We start from the raw sequence: 25,614 nt of genomic DNA on the forward strand, positions 1-25,614 counted from the left end.
CCCCCCTTTGTCTTGCCCTCCTCTCTCCATTTCTCTCTGTCCTATCTAACAATGACATCAATAACAACAACAATAATAACTACAACAATAAAAAAAAAGGGCAACAAAAGGGAAAATAAATATAAAAAAATGTTTAACAACTGTTATTTGGTTGGTTGATTGGTTGGATAGATGGTATACTGATCAGTTGATTAGTGACTAGCAATATTAAAGATTGTGGAAAGTGTAAGCACAGTAAGGACTGTAACTGAAACATGAATTTGGCAGTCATTTACTCTGGTAAAGAAGCTACAGTGAAGACAGGGTGTTGGACACTTGATCATGTTCCATTGGGCTGAGAAGGGAACTTTGTGGTCTGGAATATTCTCTGAGTTTCTAATTTTACTTTTTCATTTTTTGAAAATCATATCATCCAGAATAAATTCAGATACCCAATCAGATAGTGAATCTTAGTGCTACTGCTGGATGAAAATTGCAATTTTAAAAGTAATATGAATTATCTTTTAATATAACTCATAAATTATCTGCAAAGGTAATTTCCACATAAGGGTAACCAAACATATATATATATTTTTTATTTATTTATTTATTCCTTTTTGTTGGCCTTATTGTTTTATTGTTGTAGTCACTGTTGGATAGGACAGAGAGAAATGGAGAGAGGAGGGGAAGACAGAGAGGGGGAGAGAAAGATAGACACCTACAGGCCTACTTCACCTACTTCACACCCTGCAGGTGGGGAGCCAGGGCTCAAACCGGGATCCTTATGCTGGTCCTTGCACTTTGTGCCACCTGCACTTAACCCAACGCACTACTGCCCAACTCCCAAAACAGACATATTTTTATAACGACAGCGTGACTGAAAGGAATATGGCTTTCCAAAAGGACTAGTGCTTTTTTGTGTTGTTGTTGTTTTGTTTTGTTACAAGATTATAAGATTATATTCATACTTACATACCACATCCACCAGCAAATTTCTGTATCCCCACTCTCCCACCTCCCCAAGATAACCACCATAGTTCTCATAAGTCTTACAGTTTACTTGCTTCTGTTCTGTTTGTATTTTTTTTTTTGGCAAGTTTATGTAAATCAGATCTCTAGATTCCACATATGAATGAAACCATCTGGTCTTTTATTTCTTTACTCACTTCACTAAGCATAATTACTTCCAAGGGGACTACTTTGAATAAATATATGTTTGGCTGTAAGAGTTCTATGTTTCCTTTAAGTTTTTAGTCACATAAAGTAAGTGGAAGCAGCATAATTTAAAATAACTCTTTCCTAAAATGGAGTATATATGATGATTTTTGGAGGCACATGAGTAAAATTTTATATGCTTGTTTTGTATTCATTTTTCTGTCACTAGGTCCTCACACAAGCACAATTTTACCACCCTGGATTAACTTTTTTGATATATATATGTGTATATATATATATATATATATATATATATATATATATATATATCCCACAGCACTGGGATTTTCCTCAGGGTGTGACACCCAGGTTTGTACCTAGGCCATACGTATGGCACGATATATGTCCTATCTACTGAACTCTCTCTCCAGTCTTGATTTTTTAGTATATTAGAAAAACTACAACAAGTTCAACAAACTCATGATATCATGCACATTACAAAGTATCTTTGGGTGACCCGGCGGTAGTGCAGCGGGGTTAAGCACACATGGCGCCAAGCAAAAGAACCGGAGTAAGGATCCTAGTTCAAGCTCCAGCTCCCCACCTGCAGGTGGGTAACTTCACGAGCAGTGAAGCAGGTCTGCAGGTGTCTATCTTTCTCTCCTCCTCTCTCCATTTCTCTCTGTCCTATCCAACAACAACGACAGCAATGACAACAATGATAAACAAGGGCAACAAAAGGAAAAACATAACCCCTAGGAGTAGTAAATTCATGAACTGAGCCCCAGCATTAACCCTGGAGGCAAAAAAAATAATTTAAAAAAAGTATCTTTGATCTATAAATTCAACTTTTTAAATACAAGATGTTTTAAGAAGCTTTAATGCATAACAAGAAAGAAAGAAACAAATAACATCATAAATTGTTGATCAGCACTTTGCCACCATCCCCCATGCCCCACACATACACATTTGCATTCAAATGCATTTTATCACACAATAAAAAAATAAAACAGGGGGTCGGGCGGTGGCGCAGTGGGTTAAGCTCATGTGGCGCAAAGCGCAGGAACCGGCATAAGGATCCCGGTTCGAGCCCCCAGCTCCCCAGTTGCTTCACAGGCGGTGAAGCAGGTCTACAGGTGTCTTTCTCTCCCCTTCTCTGTCTTCCCCTCCTCTCTCCATTTCTCTCTGTCCTATCCAACAACGAATTGCGTCAACAAGGGCAATAATAATAACCACAACGAAGCTACAACAAGGGCAACAAAAGGGGGGAAAAAATGGCCTCCAGGAGCAGTGGATTCATGGTGCAGGCACCGAGCCCAGCAATAACCCTGGAGGAGGAAAAAAAATTAATAAATAAAAAATAAAACAAACATCGTTTAAATACTATTTTAGGGGCCAGGGTTATGCAAAATGGTTATGCAAAACAGTTTTTCATGCCTGAGACTTCAAGGTCTCAGGTTCAAACACCACCATAAGTCAAGAGTTGATCACTGTTCTAGTAAGAAAAAAAGGGGGAGGGAGGCCAGGGGGGAGAGGATAATGGTTATGCAAACAGATTGTCATACCTCAGGCTCTAAAGTCCAGGTTCAATCCTCCACACCACCATAAACCAGAGCTGAGGAGTGCTCAGCTCTGGTGCTCTGGTGTTTCTCTGTGTGTGTGTCTCTTTCTACATCTCTCTTAAAAATAAAATAAACATGATGGGATATGGAGATCAGGTGGTGGGAATTGTGTGGAACTGTACCCCTCTTATCCTATGGTTTTGTTAATGTCTCCTTTCTTAAATAAAAAAATTAAAAAAAAATAAAAAATAGAAAAACCTAGAACCTCCAAAAAAATAAAATAATAAAATAAAATAAACAAAATATTATTTTAAAAAATTCTAGCTTCATTGTGGCAAACACCATCAAAGCAGTGTATAAATAATTTAAGTTTGGAAGGCAACTGGAAAAGGAGAGGAATCATGGGCATTGAGGTTTACAAATTTGAGTTCAAATCCTTCCTCTACCATTTGCTAGTAACAGATAGGTCCCATTAAGGATGCTTAATTTATGAGTCTCAGATTACAGACCTTTCAAATGAAAACAGGTGATGCTTATTTCAAAAAGGGTTTTATAGAATGCAAAATGAAAACAAGAATTAAGATCTCTAGCAGATCTCTAGGCCTGTAAATCAGTGCTCTATCAGTGAGAGTGGTGATGCTTGACTGTCCAAACATTATCTACATATTCAAACAAATCCTGGCCACGTGGTTTTTTTATATAAATGCTTCCATATATTCCAGCTGATCTTTCTTTGGGCTGAAGAGGGGGGTCAACAACAAAACAGAAAAGACAGAGGTAAACAAGAGGCCTGGGGGCATTTAGACTCAGTGGCTGACTCAGATTAGGACTTGGAGAGGATCCCAGCAGATTAACTGTCTGTGTTCCACAGAGATGTTACTTTAAGAGTATGGAGACAGTAAGTGTCAACCTTATAATTATAAATTCAGATTCTAAACATAAAAAGCCAAATGGCCTGTGCAGAATAAAAGCCGGGAACAGTCTTATCAAGAATGAGTCAGCCTTTTTGATCTTGAGGCAAACCAAAAAATTCAGCATAAAGCTCCCACCTGGGGTTTTTCCAGACACTAAAGTGGTTGCTTAATTCCCAGTTATCTGCAGTTTCCAGTCTAAACCAGCCTTAAAAAAAAAAAATTTTAAGTACCATCACCTTGCCAGAGAGTTCATATTCCATTGTAAACGTACAAGATTTGTGCTACTAATGTAAAGAAACAGAGGTCCTAAAAATATTTTTGAGGTAACTAAAAATAATCCCTGAAAAGACAAATTATTCCACCGAGTCTGGAGCTAAACATTCAAGTATAACAAGAGGGATAAACAGGATGAAAACCTAGAACAGAGATAGAAGGCTTCCAGAGGGTAAGCAAAAAAGATGAGGAAATACACAAAAGTGAGCACTGAGGAAAACAAAAAGAAAGTACACAAAGGGAACTGAGACAGAAGAGGATACTATTATACTATAAATACTATTTTAGGGGCCAGGGTTATGCAAAATGGTTATGCAAAACAATTTTTCATGCCTGAGACTTCAAGGTCTCAGGTTCAAACACCACCATTTGTCAAGAGTTGATCACTGTTCTAGTAAGAAAAAGGAGCAGCTGAAAAAGAGCTATGTTAAATCAGCTTCTCATTACATTTCCAGGAGCCTCACCTACCTACCCACCCAGAGATTATGTGCACTACACCATGAATTAATCAACATGTAAATCACTCCCTTTATCTGCAGAAATTGAATTTAGCTGCCAATCTTGACTGAGGGCAGAGGGGCCACCTCATACAAAGATCATCACTCTCAGGGAGGATGCCTTTTCTCTCCTTAAATCAAACCTTGCACAAACCTATGGAAACAGCTGCAGCTGGAGCCACAGACTTTGTGAAAGGTGGCAGGCTGCGGTAATTATAACTAGCAGTTACATAACATGTTTGTTCTTCAAAGTGCTCTAAAAGCATCAGTTAATTAATATCTTACCATGCTCCATGCACAGCCACTGGTTTTTCATGTAGTGACTAATCCCTGTACCCCACTGAATGCTAAGCAGTGGAAGCAGAGTTGCTCGAGTAATGAGACAAATGGCTCAGGGTCCAAAAGCTATGCCCAGCTCTCTTATCTAGTGACTTTCTAAGTAGCATTGAGCCAGGAACAGTTCCCTAAATGCTGAATTCTACATCTGAGGAGGCAGCTGCCTCACTTCCACCAAATAACTGTTAGAGGCTCTATTAGAGACGCAGTAATAGGTGAAATGACCATGCACTGTTATGAGCTCGTGGCACTAGCTCTTCTCAGTTTCCCCAGTTACTAAGATTTGGGGCCTTGATTTGGAATCTCTGTTGTTATAGGTTTGTTTTTGTTTCTCTGTGCAAGTTGAGCAAAGCAATGAGAACTAAAAGGTTTAACTATACTCAGGTTCTCAACCATGTCTGCCTTTCTTTATCTTTACTGTTTTCTGGCCTACAGCCTCTTGCATTTTAGGTGAAAATGAGTACATGTAGGAGGCTACATGACATAAACAGGACTTTAGCAGCAGAACTTAGCTCTTCACTCTCCAGAGATGCTTTACTAAAGAACTTTAGAGGTTTGTGAATATCTTAAGTTTCTAAATATTATATGTATATGTATGTGTACATGCCCTTTTTAATTTTTTTACTATGATAGGATAGACAGAAATTGAAAGGAAAGGAAAAAGGGAGGAAGGAAAGAAAGAGACACTGCTTGTGAAGCTTTCCCCCTACATATGGGGATATGGAGCTTGAACCTTGGTCCTCGCGCAATGGTAATATATGTGCTTAACAGGGTGGACCACCACCCACTCCTATGTGTACATTTCTTTGGATAAAAGAGCTGCTAACATTTCCTAACATTTCCCCCAGCAGAATACTCCAAGAGGATATTCCAAAAAGGAAAGAACTAGCAAAGTATCTAATACAGTGTATGCTAAATATATATTTATTAAATTAATTGATTGATTTCATAAAACTTCTATTCCCAAAATGGTTATAAACCATTACTCAGTTCAAGCCCCTGGCTCCCCACCTACAGGAGAGTCACTTCACAGGCAGTGAAGCAGATTTGTAGGAGTCTTTCTCTCACCCTCTTTGTCTTCCCCATTTCTCTCTGTCCTATCTAACAAGGACGACATCAATAACACCAACAATAACTACAACAATTAAAAAAAAAAAAAAGGGCAATAAAAGGGAAAATAAAAAAAATTTTTTTTAACTATTACTCAGTGGACAAATCATCACAAAGACCCTACATTTTTTGCTTGCTCTGGCTAAATTTTCCTATGAAAATACTTGTTGGTAAGGCCCAGGACACTTTATCTGAATTCTGCTCCTAGTCAAACCAGAGACTCAGACCAAGACTACTTTAAGATCTCACTCTTCAAAAATCTTTCTTTACAGCTAATTAAGTCAGCATCTAGAAATATTTTCCTAGAGTCAACCAAGACTATGTAACAACCATTTGTCATACATAAGCCTGTATCCCTGACAAGCCATGACAAATGGTAAAAAGCATTGTCTTTTCCCACCTTGCTTCATGAAGGCACGTGTGAAATTAAATATGTAAAACTACATAGCTCTGACTCATGAGATTTTCTTCAAATAAGGCTACTTACTACAGTGTATGATCTAACATATGCATTGTGCTTTAAACTTTTTAATATGTTCCTAAGAAATTAGATCATTTGATCTTCTTTTTTGTAAGATAAAGAGAGGGTAGGGGGAGGGAAACACTGTACTAAAGCTTCCTTGAAGGTGGTGGGGGCAGGACTTGAACCTCGGTCATGTACAAGACAAAAGAGCAAACCATTTGACCCTTTCCTCTCAATTCTCTGAAGCAGAAAAAGCAGAATTCATTTCTCCTTTTATATTTGAGATAGTAGTTTTTACCTTAAATTTTACTTGATAACACACGATGTTGTTTATTTAAGCTTTAACTAGTAGAATCTGAACTCAAAACTCCTTTTCATCAGTAATTCATTTTGAAAAATATATATATATAATAATATATATAAAAATATATATATATAATATATAATATAATTTTATATATAATATATAATTTATATATAATTATATAAAATATATAATATAATTATATATATTATATAATATATATATATAAAAGTATATATATATATATGGAGTTGGGCGGTAGCGCAGCAGGTTAAGCACACGTGGTGCGAATCACAAGGACTGGCACAAGGATCCCGGTTAGAGCCCCCTGGCTCCCCACCTGCAGGGAAGTCGCTTCACAAGCAGTGAAGGAGGTCTACAGGTGTCTATCTGTCTCTCCATATCTCTGTCTTCCCCTCTTCTCTCCATTTCTCTCTGTCCTATCTAACAATTACAACATCAGTAACAACAACAATAATAACTAAACAACAATAAGAAAAACCAAGGGCAACAAAAGAGAAAATAAGTATATTAAAAAATTAAATATATATATACACACACACATATATATTGAAAGCAAGATCTCAAAGAGATATTTGTATATGCCATCCTCAACAGCATCCTCAATAACAGCATCCTCAACAGCTCCTCAACAGCTGAAAGTTGGAAATAACACAAGTGTCTACTCACAAATGGATAAACAATATGCGGTATATATATATATACACACATATATATAAGGAAATATTAAGCAGCCTTAAGAAGGAAACTCAACCACTTGACCAAGAATGAAGGTGCAGAACATTATACTAGGTGAAGCAGTCACAGAAATTAGTCACAGAAGAACAAATACGAAATGTACACTAATCTGAGGCATTTAAATTAATCAAACTCATAAACCAGAAAAATAAATGGTGGTATCAGAGGCTGGAAGAAAAGGAAAACAAATAATTTTTGAATAATGGGCAAAGAGTTTCAGTTTTACAAGGTAAAAAGTTCTGGGAAGTAGTTACATGACAACTCAAATATATTTAACACTTAAAAATGATTAGATGGGAAATCTTGTGTTGTCTCTATCTTGTCACAACAGTGAAAATTCTTTTTCTTTCTCTTTTTTTTTTCGAAAGTTCTTTTTCATCACACCACTTTATCTCTGAATAGTTGTCAATATATGCTAATTTAGGACTTTTTTTCCCTTTATTGGGGGATTAATGTTTTACAGTCAACAGTAAATATAATAGTTTGTACATGCATAACATTTCTCAGTTTTCCACATCACTACAACCCCCACTAGGTCCTCTGGCATGCTTTTCTAGGACCTGTAATTTCCCCCCACCACCCACCCCAGATCTTTTGGTGCAGTATGCCAACTCTAGTCCAGGTTCTGCTTTGTCTAACTTGGGACTTTTAAATATAGTTTCTCACTCCCCCTGATAAAATTGTTCACAGGGTAATCTGTCAGACTAGTACAAGTAATAGGAATCACTGTGATTTAAGATGATCCTCAAAGGAGGAAGCATTAAATGTTCCTTTTTTTTAAGGTTTATTTACTTATATATATGTATGTATGAGAGAGAGAAAGTAGGATCTCTTGTATATGCAGTGCCAGGTTGAACTTGGGACTTTTGCACACACACCAAATATTCTTCCCACTCTGCCACCTCTCAGGCCACTATAAAAAATTTAATTTTTACTTGTTTTTAATAGTTATAAGATTGTAAGATTATAATGTATAGCTCCACACCACACCTACCACCAAAGTTCTGTATCCCCACCTTCCTAGCTCACAAAGATGGCCATCATAGTTCTTATAAGTCTTACAAACACTTTGCTTGCTTATGTTTCATTTGCATTTTTTTGGCAAGTTCATGTAAATCTGAACTCTAGATACCACATGACTGAAACCATCTAGCATTTGTCTTCCATCTCTTTATTTTTTTTCGCTAAGAATAATCACCTCCAGTTCCATCAATTTTGTCCCAAAGGACACAGTAGCACCTTTTTTGACTGCAGAGTATTATTCCATGGATTATATATACCATAACTTCTTTATCCAGTCATCTAATGATGGCCATCTAGGATGCTTCCACTCGTTGGCTATTGCAAATAATGCAGCTATGAACTAGGGGTGCATGTGTCCCTTCCAGTTAGTGCTTGAGTATCCACTGGATAAATGCCTTAGAGTGATTTTGCTGAGTTATAAGGTAATTCCATTTTTATTTTTGTTTTTTTTCCCCCTTGTGTTTCCCTTGTTGTTGTAGCCTCATTGTGGTTATTATTGCCATTGTTGATGTTGTTCGTTGTTGGATAGGACAGAGAAATTGAGAGAGATGGGGAAGACAGAGAGGGGGAGAGAAAGACACCTGCAGACCTGCTTCGCCACCTGTGAAGCGACTCCCTTGCAGGTGGGGAGCCGGGGGCTCAAACTGGGATCTTTACTCCGGTCCCTGCGCTTTGCGCCACATGCGCTTAACCCACTGCGCCAATACCCGACCCCCCATTTTTATTTGTTTAAGGTCTCTCCACTCAGTCTTCCAAAGGGGCTGTGCCAGTTTACATTTCCCATCAGCAGTTAAGCAGAATTTCCTTTTCTCTACAAACTCTGCAACACCTGTCCTTTCCTGGTTTGTTGATAAAGGCCATTCTCTCAGGTGATAGTATGTTGAGACAGTATCTCAGCATAGTTGTAACTTGTATTTCTCTAATGATATGTGAAGTAGAGCATTTCTTCATGAGTCTGTAGGTCATGTGTATCTCTTCTTTAGAAAACTGTTTAGTTCTTAGCTCACTTTTTAATTAGATTATTTTTGCTCCTTTTGTAGGTCTATCTACAAGAGTCTTTTCCAAGTTGGGTTTGTTCACCAACATTGGGCTGTTTAGTTCTATTTTGCTCTCCCCTGTCCTGTGTCTAGTTTTCCTTATTGTTGTTTTTGTTTTTGTTGTGTTCCTGGTTCTATTCTAATACTAATTATCACATGACAAGTTGTGACTCCTTTTTCTCTTCTTTTCATGTTGGACTCCTCTAAGAATTTCTTGCAAGGCAGGGTTGGTTGTAGCAAATTCCTTCAGTTTCTGAATATTTGAAAATATCTTTATTTCTACCTCAGATTTGAAGGATAATTTAGCAGGCAAATTGGCTGGCAATTCTTAACTTTTAACCTTGAATATGCCATTCCACTCCCTCCTTGCCTCTAGGGTTTGTGATGAGATATCTGATGAAAGCCTGATCGTTCTGCCTTTGCATGTGACTTTCCTCCTTTCCCTGGTAGCCTGCAGTACTTTTTCCCTATCCTTGGTTTGGTAGTTTTACAATACTGTGTCTTGGTGTGTGCCATTTTGGATTCAAAAATTTAGTTGTGCTTTCACATTCTGGGATTTCTGTGTTTTGAACATTGCTCAGATATGGAAAATCCTCTGTTAAATTTCTTTGAATATGTTTTTTACTCTTCTTTCTCTTTCTTGTTCCTCAGGAATCCCGGTAACTCTGATGTTCATCTTTCTGATGGAGTCTGCTATTATTGAGGAATGCTTCCTTTTTCCTAAGCCTTTCCTCTCCAAGGGTTTTAAATCAAAGAGTGTGGTGGTGGTGTCTTCTAGTGTTAATATTTTCTCCTCTACCTGTTTAAGTCTACTTCTGAAGCCTCTCACCTCAACCTGAACTGCATTCAAAGTGGCCTTGCAGTTTTCTTTTTTTAATGATTTTATTTATGTATTAATGAGAAATATAGGAGAGAGAAAGAAACCAGACATCACTCTGGTACATGTGCTGCCAGGGATTGAACTCAGTCCCTCATGCTTGAGAGTCTAGTGCCTTAGCCACTGTGCCACCTCCCGGACCATGTGGCCTTGCAGTTCTGTTTGGAGTTTTTTTATTTTTTTTGTTGCTTTTTCTGTACTTCATAATTTTCTAGTAAAATGATCACTTAGCTCTTGAACTGATTTCATAATAAGTTTTCTGAACTCTACCTTGGTCTTTTTTTTTCTAGATCTCTACCTACATAGTCATTTGGGGTTTCTGTCATTGCTGTCTGTATATTTCTCCATTTCCTCATTTAATATGGATTTTGTTGTTGTGACAGCTGGAGACACAATGGCTAAGGCATTCTATCTGTTTGTTTATATATCTTGGTGGGGTAAGGGATATTTTATCCTGAGTCACTGTCCAGTTCTGTGACCTTAATGTTAATATAGGGCCTCACTGCTGTTGTTCCAGCCTCTGTGGGGCAACAGCAATGTACACTCAAGAAATTAGTTGTAAACTGGTGAGTTTTTAGGTGTTTTTTTTTTATTTTGACAGTCTTTTTGTTGCTAAAACTCAGACCTGGAAGTGGTGTGTCTCAGCTGCCAATCTAATTTGGAGCTTGCTGCCTCTGAGCACCAGTTCTTAGTCCTGGGAATCACTCACACATCCCTTTACCATCCTCAAACCATATGTGTATGTACTCACCTGTGGCTTAGGTGATTTCTTTCTCTCTTTTTTTCTTTCTGTCTTTTATTAGCTGTGGTTTCTTTAACTCAGACCCAGAATTGGTGAACTTCATTAGCAAACTCCCAGTCTGGAACCAGGTATTCCTCTGTATGGCCTTTTAGTCCCAGGAATTTCTTCCTCACCACCTTTCTGTCCACGAACCACTCTTGTTTATACTCACCTGTGGCTTGGTGAATTGTTTGTTTTTTTGATTTGTTTGTTTATTTGTAAGTATTTATTTATTCCCTTTTGTTGCCCTTGTTGTTTTATTGTTGTAGTTATTATTGTTGTCATCACTGTTGGATAGGACAGACAGAAATGGAGAGAGGAGGGGAAGACAGAGAGAGGGAGAGAAAGACAGACACCTGCAGACCTGCTTCAGGTCTTTAGTATGGATTTTGTTGTTGTGTCAGCTGGAGGCATAGTGGCTAAGGCATTCTATTTCCTTGTTTATATATCTTGATGGGGGAGGGGAAATTTAATGTGAAGCAACTCCCCTAAAGATGGAGAGCTGGGGGCTTGAACTGGGATCCTTACGCCAGTCCTTGCGCTTTGTGCCACCTGCACTTAACCCGCTGTGCTACCACCTGACTCCCTCTGGTTTGGTGAGTTTTTGAAGAGATCCTGGTTGTATTTTGTTGAGTTTTCAGGTGAGTTTTGTTGCTTTCCCTAGTTGACTGGAGAAAGCAAAAAGCTGCTGCTGCTACTCTGCCAAGCCTCTAGAAGTATCCCACCATAAAATTTTTTATCCAAGTCATTCTCCAAAATCATTCTAAATCTTCAGAATTTGTCCAGCATACCTACAGGTAGGTGCCCAGCCAGATAAATATAATACAGTCAGGCACAGAGCAAGGTAGCACTTGATTGGGTTTATGTCCCATGCTCTGCTAGCTGTATAATACGTAACAGGAGACCAGCAGAATAGAGTCCATACCTGTGCATGTCAGTGTATTTTTTTCCCAGAAGCCATTCTCTGTGCAAACAGAAGTGATCTTTCCTCCACGACTCTCAAAGCCTTCTTGACAGACATAGTGAGCCACACTGCCCAGTCTGGAGCTATAATTCCCCACCAGGAATGCATCTTGCACTTCTGGAGGTTGGCCACAGTTGATTTCTGCAATAGGTAGTACAGCACTAGTTATGACACTCAACTTCCCTATAATCAGTACTTTGGAAACAAACATAGTAATGATACAGTCTACTCACCTAAGAGAAAAGACAAGCCCCATCAAATAATCCAACTGCAGGTACATAAAATAAAATTGTTCAGCAGTAGAGAAAATAGGTACGTCTGACTTTAATGAACTTCACAATAGGTACACATAGAAAATATTCCAAGTGCTCTCTACATTGGAGTGCCAGGAATCAGTGTTTCCAGCCATTCATACTGGCCCGGCCAGCTCTCCACTGTTTGACTTTGGACACTATAAACATCCAAAGGGATGACAGTGTTTCTAGGATGAAGTTTGTGAGATTTTTTTTTTTTCTTTCCTCCAGAGTTATTGCTGGGCTCGGTGCCTGCATCATGAATCCACCACTCCTGGGGGCCATTTTTTCTCCCTTTTGTTGCCCTTGTTGTTGTAGCCTCGCTGTGGCTATCATTATTGCCATTGTTGAAGTCGTTTGTTGTTGGATAGGACAGAGAGAAATGGAGAGAGGAGGGGAAGATAGAGAGGGGCAGAGAAAGATACACATCTGCAGACCTGCTTCACCGCCTGTGAAGCGACTCCCCTGCAGGTGGGGAGCTGGGGGCTCGAACCAGGATCCTTACGCCGGTCCTTGCGCTTTGCGCCACATGCGCTTAACCCACTGCGCCACCGCCTGACCCCCAGTTTGTGAGATTTTTAATGAAATTGAGTGGGGCCAGACAGTGGCATCACTGGTTAAGTGCCCACATTACAGTGAACAGGGACCCAGGTCCAAGCCCTTGGTTCCCACCTGCAGGGGGAAAGCTTCACAAGTGGTGAAGCAGGTCTGCAAGTGTCTCTATGTCTCTCTCCATCTTCCCTTCCCTCTCAATTTCTCTCTGTCTCTGATAATAAATAGAATAAAAGCATTTTTACAAAACCACATGAAATTGAGTCATGAGACTGTTAACCATCAAATTAAAGAATGGAACACAGATTCATAGAACAATCACAGGTGTATATGTCAGCATGAATATTAAAGCTGTGGAAATAACCCTGAAGAACAGAGAACGTGTACAGCTGGAAACACTGAGTATTCAAGAAAATAACACTCAATATTTTATTCTGCCAGAAAGCTTACCTTTGTATACACTACTTGTGGATGTTGAACCAAAGGTGAAATCTAAGAAAAGGGAATTTGTTGTAGGAAGAGGCTGAGGCTGAGGAAGAGGAAATCCTAGGCAATAATCTCTCTCAAAACAACTATTTCAAAGTGATATATGTGATCTGGGATATTTTTGTACAGGTTTTTTTATTATCCAATGGTGGAAAGGATGGCCACCAGGAGCAATGGATTCATAGTGCAGGCACTCAGCCCCAGTGATAACCCTGGAGGCAAAATAAATAAATAAATAAATAAATAAACAAACTCAGAGAAATAATTGGGATAGTAGAGAAACACTATTAGGGGAGATAGAAAAAGTATGAGTACATAAGCTAACTCAACTGGCTTTCACCTCTGACATAATCAGAAAAATGGAAAGCATGGTGGCTTAATAGTAATTGATACAAAAACACCGATTTGTAGGCTGAACATTAGTCCTTAGATTTGTTTCCAGCATGGCTTGTATTAAACATACAGTTCTAATCAAAAGTTGTACATGTAGATCACGTGGGGTGTTTCTGAAAAACACACATTGCTTGAGTCCCACCCCTCTCTCAGTCAACCAGAAATAACTTCTCAGTGGTACTAAGCTCAGTTTTGTGGATGCTGACATCCACATTTACACTAAACACCAAATTTTATTTGTTGACATACTTTCAACTTAAAATATAGATTAAATACTGACATGAATATTACTATTTATCAGTATTCAATAGTCCTTGATGATTAATCTTAGACCTAATAAGCCTGGAATCACAGTTGTAGTGCCTAAAGAAGGCATCATAAATTCTTCAATGGGGGGGAGGTAGATAGCATAATGGTTATGCAAAGAGACTCTGCTGCCTGAGGCTCTAAAGTCCCAGGTTCAATCCCCTGCACCACAATAAACCAGAGCTGTGCAGTGCTCTGGTGTTTCTCTCTGTGTTTTTCTCTGCATCTCTCTCAAAAATAAATTAAATAATTAAATTTTTAAAAATTCTCTAATCAATTAGACTTAGACCAAATTAGCTTAGCAATCTAACAGAAAGGCCCAAAAAAGACAGATCCCCAAAAGAACTAATTCTGGTTGGGCTGAACAAATGACACTCAATGTTTAAACAACTGGGAGAAAGTCTTAAGATTATCAGACAAAGAGAGGAATACAAAAGTTGGATAAGGGCAAGAGACTGGCTCACTTAATAATGGCCCTTTTGGTCAGTATCACACCACCTCACCATCTGGGGCCCTAGTCAGGGAATCCTTGGATTCCCCCATAAATATGAGGGGCTTAGACCTCTACTGGATTCCTCTCTGCACCACCACTGGTCTCTTCTATCATCACAAGCCCTCTTGTGGGGCCTCTCACGACCTTGCCCTCAACATAGAGCAGCTATGGTAGGAACTACCCCAGTCTTCGAAGGGAAGCTAGAGTATACTGCCCTACCACTGGAGAAAGATTGGTTCTGAAATGAGTGCAGCCTGCACTGTTTCTAGCTGTGAGCTCTGACCAATAGAGACTTAGAGGTTACACCGACTCTGGTGCTCAATATATATATGCCCTGGATCTGGTGGATGGAGGTAAATAGTTAATTCTATCCATAGAATTTTTTCAAGAACGGGAGCTACTCTCTGCCCTTATCCAACTTTCTAGACCCTTTCTCTACTCTGAAACCATTTTCTCAGACAATGTTTTCATCCAACTTCATGCTAGCCATCAAACTCAAACTAATAGTCATGGGCAACTAGAAACATGCCTAAAGTGGACTTCTGAGCTTTCCTCCAACCTAAGATCCCTAATCTTATCTGCTCTGGTCCTACTTATTGGTTACTATTCATTAACCATTTTGTTTCACTTTATGTCCTGCCACCTTCCAGACACCAAGTTGCAGATGCTGCCATGATTTCACCCTGACTTCTCTGGGTGGACAATCTCACCAGTGTGTCCTGGAACCTTACCTCAGAGCCCTACCTCACTAGGGAAAGATAGAAACAGGCTGGGAGTATGGATCAATATTACAATGCCCAAATCCAATGGAGAAGCAATTACAGAAGCCAGAACTCCTACCTTCTGTACCCCAAAAATAATTTTGATACATACTCCCAGTGAGGGAGAAGTGTGAGAAGGAGGAGGATAAGAGGGCTCTGAACTCCAGCTCCATCAGGTCCCAGAGAGAGAGGACAAAAAGGGGATAAATATTTGGATGTAGTAATATGTGTGACTTAGAGGAGAAGAGAGGATTGGACCTAGGGAAAAAAAGGGGGCAAATATGTAGATAGAGATTACAGTTAATCCATATCTATAATTCTTGGGAGAATCATGTTGATTTGCAATGGAGGGACTTGGGATCCAGAACTCTGGTGGTGGGAACAGTGTGGAATTATACCCCTGTTGACATGTAATTTTATAAATCAATGTTGAAAAACTAATAAAAAATTACTATTTATCATCACATGCATTTTGATAGGGTTGGGTCATTAGTACAAATCATTACCACTCAGAATAAGCTCCATGGTAAGGAAGTTTTCCCCATTTTATAGGCGAAGATGGCTCAAAATAGTTAAATAACATACCCAACATCACATAGGTAGTTAATGTGATAGCTAGGAATTAAATCCAGATGTGTAATGGCCAAGAATTGGATTCATATCTCCCACAACTGCTGCTCAAGAGTGGGTCCTAGAATGTCAGAAATCCTACAATATTTGCCCCCTCAAGTCATTCCTTTCTTGACCTTGCTCACACTCTTTTTCTTGCATGTACATTCTTTTTTTTTTTTTTTTTGTGCCTAGAAAAGTGCTTCCCAGGAGTTGGGCAGTAGCACAGTGGGCTAAGCGCAGGTGGCACTAAGGATCCTAGTTTGAGTCCCCGGCTCCTCACCTGCAGGGGAGTCACTTCACAAGCGGTAAAGAAGGTCTGCAGGTATCTATCTTTCTCTCCCTCTCTCTGTCTTCCCTTCCTCTCTCGATTTCTCTCTATCCTATCCAACAACAACAACATCAGTAACAACAACAATAATAATTACAACAATAAAACAGCAAGGGCAACAGAAGGGAATAAATAAAAAAAAAGTCGGGCGGTAGCACCGAGGGTTAAGCGCACTTGGCACAAAGCACAAGGACCAAAGTAAGTATCCCAGTTTGAGCCCCTGGCACCCCACCTGCAGGGTAGTCACTTCACAGGTGGTAAAGCAGGTCTGCAGGTGTCTATCTTTCTCTCCCCCTCTGTCTTCCCCTCCTCTCTCCATTTCTCTCTGTCCTATCCAACAAAAACGACATCAATATCAGCAACAATAATAACTACAACAATAAAACAACAAGAGCAACAAAAGGGAATAAATAAATAAACAAGAGTGGTCAACAACTGTTTGATCTCTCTGAGGAAATAACAACTGAGCTGATACCTGAAGGATGAAAATGAGTCAGTCATGTTTAGGACAAGAGGAAGAACATTTCAACTGAATGAAACAAGCCGATACAAAGACCTTGTGTGTGTGGGGGGGAGTTTTGTGTTCCAGAAAGGGTTGGTCAGTATATTGGAGCATATTAGCAAGAATGACATGACTAAAGGTGGAGAGAAAAGCAGAGTCAGAATACACAAGGCTTTGTATGTTTTAGTAAAGTGCTTGGATTTTACTTAAAAGCATCTGAGTACCCTTTGAGGGTTTTAAGCAAGGAAATAAAATAATTTGATTCAGGTGATGGATGGAAGATGGATGGGGAAAACAGCAGTAAAATAAAAAAGACCAGTTGGGTCTAGAGCAGTTGTTCAACAGACAAACACTGGATTTGAGCAGTGAAGGTACATATGGAAAGAAGACAATAGATCTGAGATGTACTCTGGAAGTAGAACAGTGTTCTTCTTGGTGAGGGATTGAACATGGGGTGACAGAAAAGATAGAACAAAAAGCAATTGTCTATACTACTCAGTTGACCTTAATTGAGGATTTAGCATCTTTGGATGAATATACTAGGTCTTCCCAAATACAGAGACAGTTTATAAAAAAAAAATCTTTGTCTTATGATCTTTTGCACCTCCACAATCATTCCTTAAACTGATTATTTTGCATTACAAATACTTAAAAATAATTGTTCAGTGATAGCATACTATTTTGTAATTGTTCAGTATGAAGTGTGCTAACATTCCTTGAGAAAAGAAATAGCCATTAACACATTATAAGTATAAACAAGACAGGAATTCACTACCTCTGTGTTATCCAACAGAAGTAATTCACACCTGTCAAACACCAAGTACATGAGAACTATTGTTCCACGCAAAAATTACTGTCAGTCTTGTGCCAAGGAATTCAGGAAGAACTGTTCAAACCTCAAGGACTTAACAATAATAGCAGTAATCAAAATCCTATAAGTTAGCCTATTAAGTATAAGTTATCTTATTTATTCCTCCTTGAAAATTGGTTTTTCTCTCACATACAGAAAGTCTTCAAATAGTTTTGGATTGTTCTACCTCATTTCATTTTAACACTGATGAGAAGAAAAACAATACTGAATGAAACATTATTTAAAGGCCTGCTTTCCTATACATCATTTTATTTGAAGTAGCAGTTTTCAGGAACCTTTTGATGGTGTTAAATGAAGAAAATGAAGGTCGTAAGAGCTTATTCAAGTCACACATACTCCTAGTAAAAGACAGAGCCAGTATCCAAACTTTAGCCTGTGTGACCTCAAAATCCAGGTCTATTAAATCTGGGCAGCTTCACAATAGGGGGTCCAAACTAGGTCCTGATTGAGACAGACCTTATAAGTTAGCTAAAACCTCAGGAGAAAAGGCTGTGGGAAAGAACACTGAAATCAGCCTGTAAGATTCACTAGAAAACTCCTCTGTCCATTCTTGTCTCTAAGAACTTTTCCTAGGTAAGAAAACTGCTGAGCATAGTTTCCCACAGTAACTGTGTACCCTGCTGAGGACTCATCTTGGTTCTGATGTTTAACCCCATGATATGGGGGCTAGGCCTGGGTGCTGCATGCAACATATCTCTATCAGAAGTGTTCCCCCATGACCACCACACTTCAGAGAGGTGGTAGCCATTGCTACTTCTACACAGCCCAAATGGTACCTAAGAAACTAGCTGATTTCTATTAAATACTCAAAATTCAATCCAATAGACACTGCAATAGGTGGTAATAACAATACAGTTCTGTATAAATAAAAAAAAAAAAGCACACATATTCACAATGATATAAGCCACTTAAAATGTGGCTTATATAAACCACTTAAAAATAGTTTACATGCAAAGGACAGAAAAAATAAGCAGCATAAATTTGCATTGCATATGCACTAGGGATGTTCATTAAAGTAAATGTTTCTCTGGCTAATTGCATTATTAAGTAACAACATTTGATCTGCATCAGGAATAGAGGCAACTAATTATCAATATGGCTGGGAATTTTTCCTTACTGTCAGTCCTATTATCTGTGATTTTATTCAAACAATCAAGTTCAAAATAGGTCTCTAGGGAGTAAAAATACTGTGTTAGTTTCAAAGACCACATTTATATTGCAACTTATTTCATATCTTGAAGCTAAAAATGTTTATCCAAAGTGCTAGGTTTAATATTCTACCCAAGAAAATATTCCAGAAGTAAATCTGCTTGGTGAAAGGTAAAGGCAATTTATGGCATCTAATCAACAACTGACTATATCACCAACAGCATCCATAGTGGCTGTTGATTATTATAAAGATCAGCACAATAATGTGATTGATGACAGAAATAACATAGTAATAAAAGAATTTTATCTAAAACTGCTTTAGAGACCAATAAATAGCCATGCTGAGAAAGAAAAAAAATGACCAATAATGTCTACAAATTAAGGGAGACTTATTATCAACTATCAGGGGAATGAATGATAGCCCTATTCCACTTATAATATTGACCCCACAAAACAAAACTCTCTAGAAGAAAAAAAAACTTGATGGAGAGCTCGAACAAAAAAACAGGAAAAAAAAAAAGATGAATTTCAAGGTCATAGTGAAATCAGTTTGCATCTTTACTCAATAATAGAAATAAGTTTGTATGACCTGTCAACACCCATGTCCAGTGGAGAAGCAATTACAAAAGTCAGACCTTCCATCTTCTGCTCCCCATAAAGTCCGTACTCCCAGAGGGATAAAGAATAGAAAAGCGTCCCATGAAGGGGATGGGATATGGAACCCTGGTGGTAAGAATTATATGGAATTGTACCCCTTTTGTCCTACAATCTTGTTAATTTATTAAATATAGTAAAATTAAATAAGAAAGGAGGTTTCATTGTGCCACAGAATCAAACTGGAATTACCTATCACCTGAAAAATCATGTAATGCGGAAGACTGTAAGGGGCTAAATAGTCTAGGAAGACTAGCATCACAATCCACATAACACTCATATTCTGGGTCTGATAATTTAGCACTTACTCCTATCTTTTCTCAAATTTCCACTTGTAAAAATGTTCTCTGCTACTCCCCCATCTTTAAGTCCTTTATGAGATTTGTCTATGCCATAAATTATTTTTCTTTCTAAATTATTTTCAACAAGAAAAAAATTATTGCTGGGGCAATGCGCCTGCATAAAACCAGTGTTCATAGCAGCCATTTTTTAGAGGGTGACAGATGTCAGGCATTAAACTAGCTCCACCCTGCTCCCAGAGAGCACGTGCCCAGGAAGAAATGCCTGCAAAACTAGCTCGGCATTCTGGCACCCAAACAGGGACCTAACCCCAGCCTTCACACACAAGCAGCAGACATACGAAGGCGCCCCAGATAAATATACGGCCTTGGCTCTCTGCAGCCTCGTGTTTTACGAAGGCATTGTGATTTTTTTTTTTTTTCTCCTCCAGGGTTATTGCTGGGCTCGGTGCCTGCACCATGAATCCACCGCTCCTGGAGGCCATTTTTTCCCCTTTTTGTTGCCCTAGTTGTTGCAGCCTCGTTGCGGTTATTATTGCCATTGTTGACGTTGCTTTGTTGTTGGATAGGACAGAGAGAAATGGGGAGAGATGGGGAAGACAGAGAGAGAAGGGAGAGAAAGATAGACACCTGCAGACCTGCTTCACCGCCTGTGAAGCAACTCCCCTGCAGGTGGGGAGCCGGGGGCTCGAACCGGGATCCTTACACCGGTCCCTGCGCTTTGCGCCACGTGCGCTTAACCCACTGCGCCACCGCCCGACTCCCCCTAACTGGGATTTTGAGGCTCTTTTTGAAGTAGAACACCCTCCGGGACTAATAATGCGACATAGAGGGATCTGAAAAATCTGCTTCAAAGAGCAAAAAAAAAAAAAAAAAAAAAAAGTGCTGGACGCAGTCATTCTGGACATGTCCAAAAACAATTCTAAAAATTTTTTTCTCTTTTTTTTTTATATCTTGGTATAAATGTGAAACATTTAATATTGAAAACTGTATGAGTATGGGCGAGGGAGATAGCATAATGGTTATGCAAAGAGACTCTACTGCCTGAGGCTCCAAAGTCCCAGGTTCAATCCCCTGCACCACCATAAGCAAGAGTTGAGCAGTGCTCTGGTAAAAAAAAAAAAAAAGGGAAAAAAAATTGTCACTAATGTGTTAACTCTCTAAGTAACCTGAGTTTTTTTAAAGTCTAAGGTAAAAATCAATATATTTTAACTAAATATGGTCTGAAGATCCTGCGCAGACCTAAGGTTTGTCTCCATCTAGAATGGGTGTAACAAAAGGTAGAAAAGATGCTATTGATATGTAAAGCTCTCATATACCTTCTCAATTAAAGAGGTAGAACCAGCCTGGGTAAATGACAGATCACACAATGGTTATGCTAATAATTCTCATTCCTGAGACTTCTAACAATGGTTCTTTTGTTTACCTTTCCACATTTTATTGAGCTTAAACTGTTTAAACAACCTTAAAATCATACTAGAAAGGATTTCCAAAATTGTAAAGGTACTTAGCCAATTATAATCATTGAGTTATCAATTATAGTAAACTTTAATTTGTTACAAGCTTTTTCTTCACAAGTAAGTGATTACAGCTATTTCAAGCCTTCATATGAAGAAGCATCTGATCATACGAAATTCATTCGGACCCCTGTCCTCTGACATCGCCCACAACTACAGACCCCCCCCCCCGACACGATCTGGAGAACCTGATTCACAGACTCCAAAGGACAGAACTTTCTTACTGCCTTTCTCTCGCCCATTGCTGTCTGCCCTTCTTGCTTCTGCTTCACCTGTCACATTTTGGCAATTCCAGCTCACTCTCTACAGAGAAGCAAAATTCTGGTGGCTGACTTTCCCCATCGAGATAGACATGCAGCATTTCATTCCCTGGCATTTCTTTCCCTGGTCGTCGGCATTGGACTGACGCTTCTATCAGACTTACTGGTACACCTTTTAGACACTTTACACAACTCCACAGCAGCTTCCCTTTACGCTGCTGGGTTTCTCAAAGACTGACCTGCAGCAGTCCATGGACTTTGCAGCCAGTCTTGGGGACTCTAAGTGGCAAATAGACCCTTCGCTAAGCAGACTCCTCCCTGCACCTGCATGCCCTGCCCCCAGAGGCAGGAAACTGTCGGATTGAGTGCGGGAGAGAAGAGACCAGGAACTCGTGGTGAAGTGGGAACGCAATCTTTATTCAAGCGGGCACCCCAGAGTTGGGTGCAGGCCATGTGGAACTAGCAAAATGTTTAGGCCATGTGGAGCTAGCAAAATGGCCGCCTCCCGCTATGCCCACCAGCCCTTCTCCAGGTTGGGATGCGGAAGAGAGAAAGAGAGGAGGAAAGAGACGGGGAAAGAAAAAGAGCGCAAACAGGAGTGGCTTTTATAGGAGAATTCTGGAAGTGGCAAGTCGGGATGGGATTGGCTGGAAAAGGGGGTGGAGAGAGGCAAAAGTCATGCTGGGAAAGTGGAAGCATCCTTAGCAGCTGTTGCAATGGTTTTAAGTGAATTAGCAACACCCTGAGGGGATAACATGGTGGGGATCTGTAAATAATACTTGCATGGAAATATAGTGGTTTGTGGGCCCTGCCAATGTTCAACCACATCTGCACAATTTCCCAACAGGAACCGCTCCCCCCTTCGCCTGATAGGCCCTGCCCTCAGAGGCAGGAAACGACCTTTGAGGCAGGAAACGCCCCTTTTCGCCTACCAGGCCTCCTCTTGACATCACACTGGCTCTTGCTGTTCTCCTACTTGTCCCTCTATGTCTTATTCCAGTTCTTTTAAAAACGCCTGCACCTGGTTTTGTTAATTAATCCTTTCTTAAATTAAAAAAAAAAAACGCCTGCACCATATAGATTTCTGTTCACCCCTACACTGCTATTCCTCTGACAGAAATGGAGTCTTTTACAGACCTTGACCCATTTATATATGGCCATTTAGATAGAGGGAGATGTCGGGAAATTGTGAGGATGTGGTTGAGCTTGGCAGGGCATGAACCTGAGGAGTGTGTCAATTCTGTTAGTCTCTCTCTCTCTCTACCAAGAGGTTGAGCAAAGAGGAACAGTAGTCACCCCAAAAGGTTGTGCCTTGTCCTATCAGACTCCCTGCCTCACAAAGCACCCCACATTCCTGATACTATGGCCATTAGATAAAAAGAAAGGGGAAGATGTCGGGCATTAAACCAGCTTCCCCCCACTCCAAGCTGCATTGCAGATACTGTGGTCTATTTACATAAACATTGTTTTGCCTGAGACCCACCCTGCCTGCAGGATATTGGTTAATCCCACTGGTTAGAACCTTCGCAACAGCTGCTATGGAAGCTTTCTACCTTCGCGCTATTTTCTCCTCCCCCTCTCCTAGCCATTTCCTTTTCCCACTTACCACTTCCAGTTAAAGATATATATAAAGGTGTTGTCTCTGATCAATAAATGCATTGCATTAAATTCCCGCTTCTCCACGAGTTCCTGGTCTTTCTCCCACGTCACTGAGTAAGCAGCAGCCCAGGTTGGCTCCGGTCGAGTTCTCTCCAACACAGAGAGCACATGGCCAGGAAGAAACGCCCGCGAAGCTAGCCCAGCAGACAGAGATAGAAAGGGAGAGAGAGAGAGATAAAGAGAGAAGGAGAAAAACCTGCAGCACTGTTCCATCACTTGTGAAGCTGCTCCCCTGCAGGTGGGAACCAGGGACTTGAACTTAATCCTTGCACATGGTAATGTGCACTCTTCAGGGTGAACCACCACACATTCCCATATGCTTTTAATTCTACTATAAACATCAATCTTTCTGTTCATCAATAAATATGACATAATGAATAAGGCTGAAAAGTATATGACTTACTACAACGTTTCATGTGCTAGTCATGTGTATGTTCTGAGAATACTTGGACTCTTATGTTACATATATTGGTGATGTTGGGAGTTTTAGTCTAATATCTCAGTATGTGATAAATCCAGTTTGAAATATGGTATGGCTAACCACTGTGCTATCTCTCCCACACACTAATTTATCTCTTGGTCAGGAGTGAGTGATTAAGCTAAAAAGCCTACTTGTATTTAAAAAGCCCTCAGGCTCTCACAGTCTACAGGGAAGAAAAAGAACAAAACAGGCTTTAACAGCCACTGTGCTTCAAATCTGGAATTGATATAACATTGAAACAACTGCTAATTTCTATAACTTTGAACTCTTTAAGTACTTTACATAGAAAGAAGTCAATTGGGAGTTGGGCATAGCGCAGTGGGTTAAGTGCAGGTGGTGCAAAGCTAAAGGACCAGCAGAAGGATCCTGGTTTGAGCCCCCAGCTCTCCAACTGCAGGGAATTCATTTCACAGGCGGTGAAGCAGGTCTGCAGGTGTCTATCTTTCTCTCCCCCTCTCTGTCTTTCTCTCCTCTCTCTATTTCTCTCTGTCCTGTCCAACAACAACGACATCAGTAACTATAAAAATAAAACAACAAGGGCAACAAAAGGGAATAAAATTTTTTTTCTTTTTTCCTCCAGGGTTATTGCTGGGCTCAATGCCTGCACCATGAATCCACCACTTCTGGAGGCCATTTTTCCACTCTTTTGTTGCCCTTGTTGTTGTAGCCTTTTGTGGTAATTATTATTGTCATTGTTGATGTTGTTCATTGTTGAATAGGACAGAGAGAAATGGAGACAGGAGGGAAGACAGAGAGGGGGAGAGAAAGATAGACACCTGCAGACCTGCTTCACCACCTGTGAAGCGACTCCCCTGCAAGTGGGGAATCGGGGGCTTGAACCGGGATCCTTACACCGGTCCTTGCGCTTTGCGCCACATGCGCTTAACCCACTGCGCCACTGCCCGACCCCCATAAATAAATATTTTAAAACAAACAAACAAAAAAGAAGAAACAAGTCAATCAAGGTAAGATTGATCAGTAGTTTGAAAAGTACTGAGAAAGGGACTTTATCACATACTATATACAATGGTTAAACCAAGAAGAAACATTGGAGAAATGGACCAGTACAAAAGCCCAGCTAAAAGCTAAAAGGTAGAAGCACAACAGAATGAGGTCAAAATCCAAACGCTATTTGAGTAATGAGTAACAGGAGTGAGGAAAGAGTTTGAAATTTGCTATTGACCAAACCCAATCACAAACTGAGACTGCACAGGAAATTGACGAAGTTGAAGTATTTATTCACACAAGCACATAGAATAGCCAGTATTACAAACTCACACAGACACAGACACACAGAGAGTCTCAGATGAGAGGTAGACACACAGAGGGGTCTCAGCGAAGAGGTCCACAAGCCAGAATGCCAAAGTAGCCCCAGAGCTTGAGGGACCTCTAGCTCTCTAAACAAGGGTTTTTTATAACACTCCAAGATGTGGGTAGTCACTCAAGGGAGGCAGAGGGCAGAGGGGCATTCTTATGTAAGCCACAGGTACATTGCACACCCTTATCTAAGGTATACATTTTAAACTCTATCTTATGGCGCCAATCTATATATAAGCAGAGCAGGTATTACAGAAGCAAATAGAGCAGGTTAATTTTAAACTTTTACCAAAACCTATATTTTGCAATGTCACTTCAGTGCTCTAGGCTAGGTTATCAGGGAACAGCCAGCCATACTAGGCAGTTCCTAAGAGGCTAGCTTTCTACCTGTCATTATTTTATGGCTAATCAGCTCTTTTAAACTGGGAACTTCTGAAATGGAAGAGTTAATGTAACTCAGTCTCTCACAAAAGTAAAGTCGTCAGAAATGGGCAAAAAAAAATGATACTGTGAAAGAAAACACTATCTTGAGGTAATCAGAGAGCTGAAAGCTGAAATAGCTGGGCTAAGAGCACTGAACAAGCTAATACAGTATCAGAATGGGGTAACAAAATAGCTGAACTAAAGAAAATAACAGAGGGGAAAGA

General features: G+C 39.8%; 1 protein-coding gene across 8 annotated transcripts in view; it reads right to left on the reverse strand.

Moving 5' to 3' along the window:
- Positions 1 to 25,614, reverse strand: part of SUSD1 (sushi domain containing 1) — a 325,163-nt gene that overhangs the window by 253,231 nt on the left and 46,318 nt on the right. For all 8 annotated transcript variants that reach the window (XR_009552073.1, XM_060199941.1, XM_060199942.1 and 5 more), the window contains exon 6: positions 11,996 to 12,175. Coding sequence is in view for 7 of the 8 variants with exons in the window: in XM_060199941.1 (XP_060055924.1) it covers positions 11,996 to 12,175 (180 nt within the window). In the remaining variant the exon portion in view is untranslated. The remainder of the gene's footprint in view (positions 1 to 11,995; positions 12,176 to 25,614) is intronic.

The sequence above is a fragment of the Erinaceus europaeus genome, chromosome 10 (genome assembly GCF_950295315.1).
Source record: "Erinaceus europaeus chromosome 10, mEriEur2.1, whole genome shotgun sequence".
NCBI lineage: Eukaryota > Metazoa > Chordata > Mammalia > Eulipotyphla > Erinaceidae > Erinaceus > Erinaceus europaeus.